Source organism: Amaranthus tricolor, chromosome 12 (genome assembly GCF_026212465.1).
Source record: "Amaranthus tricolor cultivar Red isolate AtriRed21 chromosome 12, ASM2621246v1, whole genome shotgun sequence".
Taxonomy (NCBI): Eukaryota; Viridiplantae; Streptophyta; class Magnoliopsida; order Caryophyllales; family Amaranthaceae; genus Amaranthus; species Amaranthus tricolor.
Genome location: NC_080058.1, coordinates 8,997,712 through 9,008,211, shown reverse-complemented (window position 1 = coordinate 9,008,211; position 10,500 = coordinate 8,997,712). Strand labels below are relative to the sequence as shown.

The 10,500-nt window shown below is 33.9% G+C and overlaps 1 protein-coding gene across 1 annotated transcript; it reads left to right on the top strand.

The window, feature by feature from the left end:
- The first annotated feature begins 3,221 nt into the window (after window positions 1–3,221).
- Window positions 3,222–9,630, top strand: LOC130796906 (protein AUXIN RESPONSE 4). The gene is made up of 2 exons (XM_057659335.1): window positions 3,222–4,516; window positions 8,945–9,630. The coding sequence occupies exons 1-2, from the start codon at window positions 3,302–3,304 to the stop codon at window positions 9,200–9,202; spliced, it is 1,473 nt and encodes a 490-aa protein (XP_057515318.1). The 5' UTR covers window positions 3,222–3,301; the 3' UTR covers window positions 9,203–9,630.
- Window positions 9,631–10,500: the final 870 nt, after the last annotated feature.

Genomic DNA, 10,500 nt, shown 5'->3' with positions numbered 1-10,500 from the left:
TTATATTACCTTATGAATTTATGATAACAAATTTCATTACTTTTCATCACAAACTAACAACTAAAAACGATATCTACTTAATATATTAGCAAACCAAACAGCTCCTAAAAATATATCCAAAGTGTAGTAAATAAGAATTATCTAAATCGATTAAGAAAGAAAGGAACTAGAATAACCATATATTAGGGCATAACTTCCACCGACATTAGACTGGTTCTATAAATAGAGTTTTATGCTTTGCAAAGAATTCTAACACAAGAAACACATTATGGTTTGCAAAGCAACATGATTGCTCTCAAAAGTATATAGGTGAGGAACAAGTGTCCCACAAAAATATAAATGTGCAATGTAATTTGTAATCAATTATTTGTAATTCAATGAATATCTTGTTGGGTATTTAAAACATTAATTACATTTTAATGTCTTATCAAGCAATCACTCATTCGGTTAGAGTGAAATCACTTGACATACAGCTTGGGTTAGCTTGGGCTGACCATAGCATTGTCAAAAGACAGTGTGCTCAAATGGTTTTTAAATAAATTTCTCTTGAACTAATTTCTTCACATGATCTTCACCGGTTAGACGACATATCCTCAGGTTATCTTTCATCATATCTGATAACTACAACTGTCAAAAAAATGAGCTCTAAACACCAGCGTTTGGAACACTAAAAAACTCACAAGTGTCCACTAGTCCTCCTACAACCATGGGTAGCCATCATCCATTTAGAATGTTTTAGAGGCTTCTCTTGCAGTTGCATCCTTTTTACATGTTCTAAAGATGTCTACATTGGAAACTGATGTTCATGTATAGCGCAATTTAGATTTCTCACATGCAAAACCTTCTTTCTATCCAAATGACTTAAGCTCCTGATATCGTCTATTATGTTTATGTGGGAACGCAACATGGTTTCCGTTGAAACACTTACATCAATATGGTTATGTTTTTGACAACTCCTACTATTATTAACCTATTATTTGCCTGCTAAATGCATCACCAATCATGTTCATATTTCTTATGTATTTGTTTAACAAATTGCGCTAGCAATACTTTTGTATTATCTACCTTAGCATCAAAGCACAATCAAAATATATTCTACCTTGATATCAGTTGTTCTTTACTTCACATTTTATCTTGCATTTAACTAAAAAACTTGTTGCAACAACATTACAAATAGTTGCTTCTTATATGTACTACAACAATTTGCAACAACATCACATTTATCAATGATCAAGTTAAACAAATGGCGCTAACAACATTAGATTTTATCAACTGAATTTTGATTCATCTAAATTACTCCTTGTTATATCTAAAAACTTTACATATTAACACAAACTCTTATCAATACATCTACAACATCAAACTTACAATCATGATAAATTAATCAACTTTTCATTACGATTTAAATTCTCACATAATTGTTGGTTTTATTTACAAATGATGCACAGTCAAGTATAGACTAAGTTGTTGTCTCAACCTATGTGCACTTATATGAAACTAAACCTTATTTTATTACATAATATCAACTTATATCTACACACATTGACTGGCTTCACAAGACAACCAATTACACCCCACTAGCAACAACAATAAACATATACTCGTACCATCAAAGACAAATCAACACAAAAACATCAACAAAAATGCACAACACCGAAACCAAAGCAATTAACAATCAACATATGCAACAACGTCTTCCTAATAGTTCTTCGCCTCAACCTAACATCTCCAAAACAATCAACAAGAGCATCCCTTTCAACTTACACGATAGGAAACAACAGGAATCAACATCACTATTCCACTCCAAGTTGATTGTTTATTATTCTTATGCGTAAAGTACTTCTCTTTAATGTACATTTCAATAAATCATTTTCGTCACCAACTATTTTATCAAAAATACTCACCCTGTATCTCAAATATAATTTATGAATTTTAGTGTCAAACTTTGATTATGATTTCTCATTGATGTATATGAAAAAACATATTCATGTGCGATCTTGATAGATTAGTCTCAGAATATATTTTTTTAAATATCAATTTTTTTTGAATTTTTATAAACTCGCACTTAAAATAATTTGACTTTTTATGTTTGCATTGGGATCTGCGTAAAAAGTGAATGAGAAGAACAAATGAAAACATAGAGAGTACATAGAAGGGAGTATATTATTTTTTATTAATTAACTAGAGATGTTCAAAATAGACTCAATGATTGGATATCGACACAATGTTGTAATTGTTCGCAACTTTAATCCGACTTCAAATTTGATTTACTATTATTATTAGGGAAAATTACTTTAAAAAATCTCAACTTTAGGTGTTTTTAATCTAAAAATTCTAACTTTGGATTAACAAAAATTTAAACTTTTATAGCAATTTAATTTTATAGTCTTTAGCGACCTCTAACCGATTGAACTAGTTAAATTTGATTTCTTTAATTCACAAACTTTGAAAAAAAAGGGAAAACCCCGTAAAATCCACCCTACTTTTCCCACCCCTTAGCTACCCACGACTGAACCACCTCTCCTTAGCCGTCGACACCATCAAAATTTCACCACTAGGATGATTTCCCCTTTATACCACCGCCTGGTGACGATGAACAACTTAGCCCCACCACTGCATTGTTTGAAACCTTCTCTTTTTCCTCCACTTATTTAAATTCCATTCACTGCAACCAGTAAGAACCAACATACTTAAACCAAGGACCCTAAAACCGCCACATTCTATACCAACTTTCTCATCTCCATCGCCATAAAGGGTAGGTGATAGGTGGTTGTAGTGGCAATAGTGGAGAGTGGTTAGGTTGATGGTGGTAGTGGCACTAGGGTTAGTTATGGGAAAGGGGCTGGAGTAGGAGGAGTCTTTCTTTGTTTAATTTGGTTTTAGTTTTTTTTGTGTTTTTTTTAAACTTGTGAGCCATCAGGATGATAAAAGTGTCACATTTTAACCACTTATACCAGTCACCAACTGATCAAGTGCTTTAAAATAAAATAACTTTTGAAGTTTAAATTTTTAAATATTAATCCAAAGTTGAGATTTACCCAAAGTTGAGATTTTTAGAAGTAAATTATTCTTATTCTTATATTATTATTATTATTATTATTATTATTATTATTATTATTATGTAATTATGTATTTATGTATTGTGATAAAAATAAATATGAACACAACACTAAATTTTACTGAACCGAAAGGAGCTATAAGACCAGCATTGGTGTTTGATTTGAATTTGAAACTTTTTCTTGCGATTTAGTAACCGCTTTCCTCTTCTCTCACTGCATCAGACCTCAAAAAGCACTTTAAAATGGCGATCATAACAGAGCATGAAGATGAGCATATTGATCAACCAGGTTCTCCTTCAAAATCTAAGCCTAAAATTAAACCAAAGCTCAAATCCAAACCCCCGAAACCAGAATCACGAACCACAACAACCCCAAACCAAAACCCATTCATTTTCTGGTTCTACTTCACACTTATTGTTTCTCTAATCACTTTCTTCTTCGTTTCTCTCCCTTCTTTTTCATCATCCGACCCGAAGACTTGGTTTTTAAAACTACCCACAATTCTTAGAGATCACTACTCTAAGGGGAGAACTATCAAGGTTCAAATCAACCCAAATGAACCTGCAATTGAAGTTTTTGCTTACTCACAAGGTCCTCGAACTTCTGAAAATGTGTTGATTATTCACGGGTTAGGCTGTAGTTCTTTTACATTTCGTAATGTAGTTGATGATTTAGCTTCTAATGGTTTGTTTGCTGTGGCTCTTGATTTACCCGGTTCCGGGTTTTCAGATAAAACAGTGGTTAGAGAAAGGGAGATTGTAGGTGATCCTGGGGTTTTTGAGAGGTTTATGGAGGTGTATGAGGAGATTAAGGAAAAGGGTATTTTTTGGGGTTTTGATAATCTGATTGAAAGTGGACATCTTCCCTATGAAGAGGGTAAACCTCGAATTTCGACTAGGAAAGTTGTTGAGCCTTTGGATTTAGGTGCACAAGAAATGGATAGGGTTTTAGGTCAAGTCATTGATTCAATGGGATTAGCTCCTTTGCATTTAGTTCTACATGATTCAGCATTAGTAATGGGGGCAAATTGGGTTGTTAAAAATGCAGGGAGATTGAGGAGTCTTACACTTATTGATACTTTGCCTAGAGGCATGGCATTACCCATATGGGCATTGCAAGTTCCGGTGCTTCGAGACGTTGTTTTGAGCATTGATTATGCATTTGAGAGCTTGATGAGTTCATGTTGTTCAAAGAAATTCAAGGGTTCAAATTTAGAGGCTCATAGGGTTCTTATGAAGGGTAGAGATGGGAGGGAGACGACTGTAGGAATAGGGAAGAAGTTGAATCAAAGCTTTGATTTGGCTGAATGGGCAAGTATGGATGAATTTAAGAGTGTGCCAATGCAAGTGCTTTGGTCTGGTAGTTGGTCACAAGAGTGGAATGAAGAGGGTAAAAGAGTTGCTGAGGCTGTTTCTCAAGCTAAATTCGTCTATCACTCTGGTGGGAGGTGGCCTCAGGTAATCTCAGGGTTTCAATACTTCTATGAACTAATGCATTTTCCCCTTGTGTTCAAATATCTTGTGTTTTGTTTAATGTTTTGATGGATTTTTGCTAGAATTCTTTGTTAAATTGTTGTTAGAGTGGTATAATCAATTGCTTAGTGTTAAAGCAAGTGTCAATAATCTTAATAACGACGTTAACTTTAAACATATAATCGAACATGCTTTGTCTTGTACTTTGGAGAGGGTCGATAAAGATGTGTCGGATTTGGGTGGTTTAAGGTTTGGGACGGTTGATGATAGTTGCTTGATCAAAGCAATAAAGAAAGAAGCAGACTGTGAGTGGCTCGACCAGCTGCTCGATCGAGCAGAACCTAGCTCGACCGGTTGAGCGGTGTTGGCTTGGTCGAGCAGAATGTCCAAAACAAGTCAGTGGCTTCACGGGATGCTCACTCGACCGAGCGAGGTAGTGGCTCGGTCGAGCGGTAGTCGAGCAGACTACATTAGATCCTGTTTTTGGTCAGAATTTGTAGTGACTATGCAATAATGTGGTGCATTACTCTATTGTTTATTGTAATGTTTATTGTTATAGTTAATTAGGATGTTAATTGGGATGTTATATGTGAGTTTATGGTGATTTATGAGGGAATACTAAGAGTGATGAATACCTTGCCTATAAATAGGATTCATCACTCATAGTAACAACCACCACAAACCCACATATTGTTGAGAGGGCTATTGCATTGTTAGAAACTTGAGAGTGTTTTTACTTTGCTTTAATATTTATGATCTTGAGAGAGTGTTTTTACTTTGCTTTAATATTTATGATCTTGAGAGATTGTTCTCAAGAGAAGGGGAGGTTTATAATACTTGTAATTGTTGAATTAAATATAATAAACTACATTTGAGGGGAGGTATCCAAGATACCTCATATATACTTGTGTTCATCTTTGCATTATATTTTTTATTTGTTTTTCATTGTTAAACCTCTTGAGGCTTTCATTTCACTTGGAATGAGATATCCAATACTATATGAAGAGTCAAACATTTTCATGAATTTGACCTTGAGCTTAAAATATTATGTGCTCAAAAATTAGATGAACACAACATGGTATCCTTTCGGTTTTATTAGACTGTAGCCATAGTTAGTTCATATCTCTATACTGTGATTGTTTGGTAGATTTTACTGTTTGATGAAAGTAGAATGGAAGATGCTAATAATGAACCACATTGCTCAATCAAGGTGTTACATGTTCATGTCAAAAGTTCAATTCTACGCTAGCTATAAACTTACGGCCAGTTTGGTAATTGGTACCAAATGGTGGAATGATAATAGAAAGTTAGTGTAATTTTGGTAGGAATATCTTTCGATAAATGTACTGACCATGCTTATTCTCCTTCAACAATCTTATTTTCTTCGCAAAATTTATTCCAATATATTATCATTTGAACATGAGGTATTAGATTGTAATGAAAAATTAGGAAAAAAAAACTTTGTTATGATCATACATTCATTAATATGGAAATGACATGATATATATCATGGAAATTATGTTATAAATCATTCCCACTACCACTAATTAGTACCGTTAACCAAACGGACTGTTAATCCTATATTCTAACTTTTAACTTCATTGTTATCATCATAAATTTGTCTCGTTTGAGATGTTGCTATTGCTACTTTTCATTATGAATCTGTGTCTCAAATTGTTCACTTCACATCAAATGATTTACCTTGGTCCTTTATATTATATGAGATAACATGGATACTGCAAATTATGGTCCTGATTCACTAATACCTTGTCTTCTTTAGTGGTTCACTAATACCACGTCTTTTGCACATGGTTAAACCATTTTAAATGTTCTTTTTTATATCTTTATGTCAATATTTTCTTAGATCTCCGTTTTTGATTATATTCTTCAAGGTGTGCTCACTCATCCTCCAAAGCATTTGCATTTCCCCTACTCCCACCTTTTGTTTATGGTACCTTCTAACAGCCTAGCATTCTGGTCTTGCTCTATGGTCGTCGATAATACTTTCCCTTTAGCTTTAGAGTCTCAATCACATAATATTCCATTAGTTGCTTTTCTCTTTTTCCAGCCATGCTTGATTCTATGGTTCACATCTAATTAAATACTCCCATTACTCTGAAATATAGACCCAAGGTATGTGAAACATCCACTTGGAGCGATTTCTTCTCTTGTAACTTTATATTGTTTCTACTTATCTCATTTGAATTGAAGTGACGCATCCTGTACTTTGTCATACTCCAAATTAATTTAAACTCTTGTGTGACTCCTATTCTTGCCTCTATTGTTCTAGCTTAGCTTTACCTCATTTGCGGTCTCATATACCAAAACAATGTCATTAGCAAACAACAACAAACAACATGTACCAAGACATGTGTGCTTGGAACGATTGAGTTATTTCATCTAGTACCACTTCTAAAACAAAAAAAAGCATATCATCAAACCTTGGTGGAGGCCAATTGTGATTGGAAAATCCGTCATTGTCCAAACATTTTTCTTGACTTCTCGATACACATCTTGCACCCTATTAATGTATTTTCTAGGTATACCCATCTTTATCATTGCCCATCAAAGTACTTTTGGTGCCATGACATATGCCTTTTCAAAGTCAATGAAAACTATGTGCAAGTCTTTTTTCTAGCTCTATAGTACACCATCCTTTGTTTCATCAGATAAATCATTTCCATTGTAAATCTTCTAGACATAAACTCGAATTGGCTCTTTGGTATGTTGGTACATCTTCTCATATGTAATTCTATCACTCTTTCCCCTAGCACCAAGCATGATTTATGAGCTTTATTACTCATTAGTTGGAGCAATTCTAGATATCTCCTTTATTCTTATATATGGGTACTACTTCTCTGTTTGTTGACATCTTGTTTGTTATCCAAATCTTTTTGAATAAATTGGTTAGTCACTCCAAATCTTGCATTGGGATGTTATTATCCTTATGTATCCTTAATCCACTTTACTAATACCTTTTGATTTTGCTTGTGTCCTCTTTGCCATTTTATAGATATCTTTCTCTCCTATAGAATCTAATTTGTCAAACACCTCTTTGAAACCTTTAATTTTGCCTCGCGAAATGCTATTTTTGTCCATCTTTTAATTTTCTTATATTTAGATAAGTTTTCCTTATTCCCGTATTTCCTAATGCAAGATAGCATTCTTTATTTTGCTTTATGATGCTTTGACCTCCTCATTACACCACGTTGTATCCTTTACCACAATATTGCCCCTTGATTATTCTAAAATCTCCTTTGCTATTTGAGAAATACTCCTTTCGTATCTTTTCAAATGTCTCATTTGCTTTTTGAGTACTATTCATCAACCACTCTTAATTTGTAATTTATTCTTAATCTATAAATTAAAACATAGTCAAATGAGATCTTATTTGATTCATCTCAACATAAGGTGTATTAACGCTATTTTTATAATTTTTAATTATGTACAATTAGAGATATTAAAGATTAAAGATTGAATTAGTGCATTGGCAAATGTACAAAAAACAAATAGGACGTTTGAAAAGAAACGGAGGGAGTACAATTTTTTTATCTTATGTCCTAGTAGTCTTTGCATTCAAAGCCATTTCTCAATCAGCTTCTTTAACAACGTTTTCCACTAAAACTTGAACAATATTCTCTTTTAACGTCCACATCTAATTCTTCATTCCTCTTTGGCTTTCTTTTCCTTCCTTCTTTCTTGTAAGTGAATATTCATACCAAGAAGTTTGTGTTGGGTGGCCGGCCACACTCTCTTGGAATAGCCTTACAATATCTGTCCTGTTTGTCAAGTAGTCAATTTAGATTGCATTTAAACTAGTTCTAAAAGTCACGAGATGACTAGAAACAAATATAGCTAGTTTAGGCCTCTAGTTGGATTCACATATTACAGCTAGCCAGAATTCTAAGCCTACACAATTACTTGGCCAAATAGTCTATGGACGCTTAAAGTGTATGCATGAATACTCGAGACACTCTTACTACTCTACTCAGCCTTTTTTCATGTAAAATCGACCTACTTAAGGGTGTAGGCAAACATATGAAACCTACAACTTGAACAAAAATAAGCCGACTAAAATACCAAAATGCTCTTAAAATAATACCCAACTAGTATTATGTAAGCCAGGATATACAAGTGAGAAATGTTTGTTTATATGTGAACAAATTGAACCCAATAGAGTCAAGGATAAATATGATCGGTTCATCATTTGACATTGCCTTTGCAGGATATGGCAATTCCCAACTTGATTTGGCATGTGTTGCTGGTTTCCCTCAACAGGGAAAATTGGTTGCACGGTCTAGAGCCAACTCTAGTTTATGGATCGTTGGTTTCTTTGCGTAAACAAGCTCTGCTCATTTCTGATCTTGTATGGATGTTTCACTGAGAGTACCTACCCATCTTTAAAATTTGCAGGATGACACATCGAGTGAGTTAGCTGAAAAAATCAACAGTTTAATATCATCTCTTCCGAAGACTGAAAAGATAGTGGATGACGAGCCTTTACCAGAACATATTCAAAAGAAGCTTGACGAGGCAAAAGCGGGAGGTAACCACCATCATCAAGGTCATGGTAGTCATAACCACCATGATGGGCACATTCATGACGATGGAGCTCATGCAGGTTACATGGACGCCTATGGCCTTGGTCATGGTCATGGGTGGGGAATGTGATTTACTTGGTCCCTCTAATGACTGCTTAAGTATATGAACCTGCCATGAGAGACTGATGAAAACTACCAACAGTTGTGGATATCCGAAATCATTTGGATGTGGCATGAGATAACCGAATGACAAAATTTAGCGTTTCGAACGGGGTGTGTTGACATGCTAGATTGCTAGATGTTCTTTTTGTTTTTCAATTTTGTACGCCATCTTTTCATTTGCGTAGTAAAATTTGTGCTTTGTATTTAAACCAGACTCCTTGTCGATGTAACCCGATTGTCCAGGTTGCTTGGGGGCTGTTGTATTTTTTCAGCTCCTGTTAGAATTTTGATGCATGTGTTGATAGGGAATGTTTTCTTCCTCAAGCTATTGAATGCTCAAATCGATGTTGTTTGTATAATGACTTTTGAGCTTCTATCTTTTCCCCCTTATGTACCTTTGGTAATTGCATGAGCTTGTTGTATCTTGATATATTGAGGATGAAATATTGGAGTCTTGGTGTTTCAAAATTATTTTTCTATTGACTTTTGACTTTTAGATTTGTAGTTGATCAAATTGTAAAAAAAATGTTTGATAAATGACTTTAACTAGTTTTTAAATTAAAACCAAATAATTTTCACCAAACATGTCCTTAATAACTAGTTTAAATAGTTGGCTTATCAGATAATATTTTAAACTGGTCAAATCAGTTAATAATTTTAGGTAAGAGTTTCAACTAACAATCATTTGTCAAATAGGCTATAGCTCTACATCTGCCGACTACTATAGAATGCAAGCTACAAAATGTTTGTCTAGCATACAACCTAAATGTAGCTTGCAACTTGCTATGTCTAGAGGTTTTTATTCAGGTCATCGGGTTGATTTTGGATTAGACTTTTCGAGTCAAATTGAAATCAAATTTTGTGTCTACTGTTCATATTTTTTTACATAATTGTAAATTATTTTTAAAGTCGTAGTAAAAGTATAACGGTAGCACTTGCCAAGTTTATTATGGAACTAAGTTATATCTTGAGGCAAATATCAAAACATAAATCCAAGAACCTTAGAAAAGTTATATTACTTCCATGGGTGGATTTAGAGGGCTCCCATGCTCGCATGTGAAGGCACTGAAATTTTAGAAAATAAAAATTATATTTAACAAAAATTGAACATGAGACCTACACTTGGTGTATGCGCCAAGCAACCAACTGAGCTGCTTATATTCTTTGCTTATAATTGTAGTTGATATAACATAAACAAATGCTTGATATATTGAAGACTATAAATATTCTTTTGTTGTTCCTTCTTCAACTTGCTGGAAATGAAAA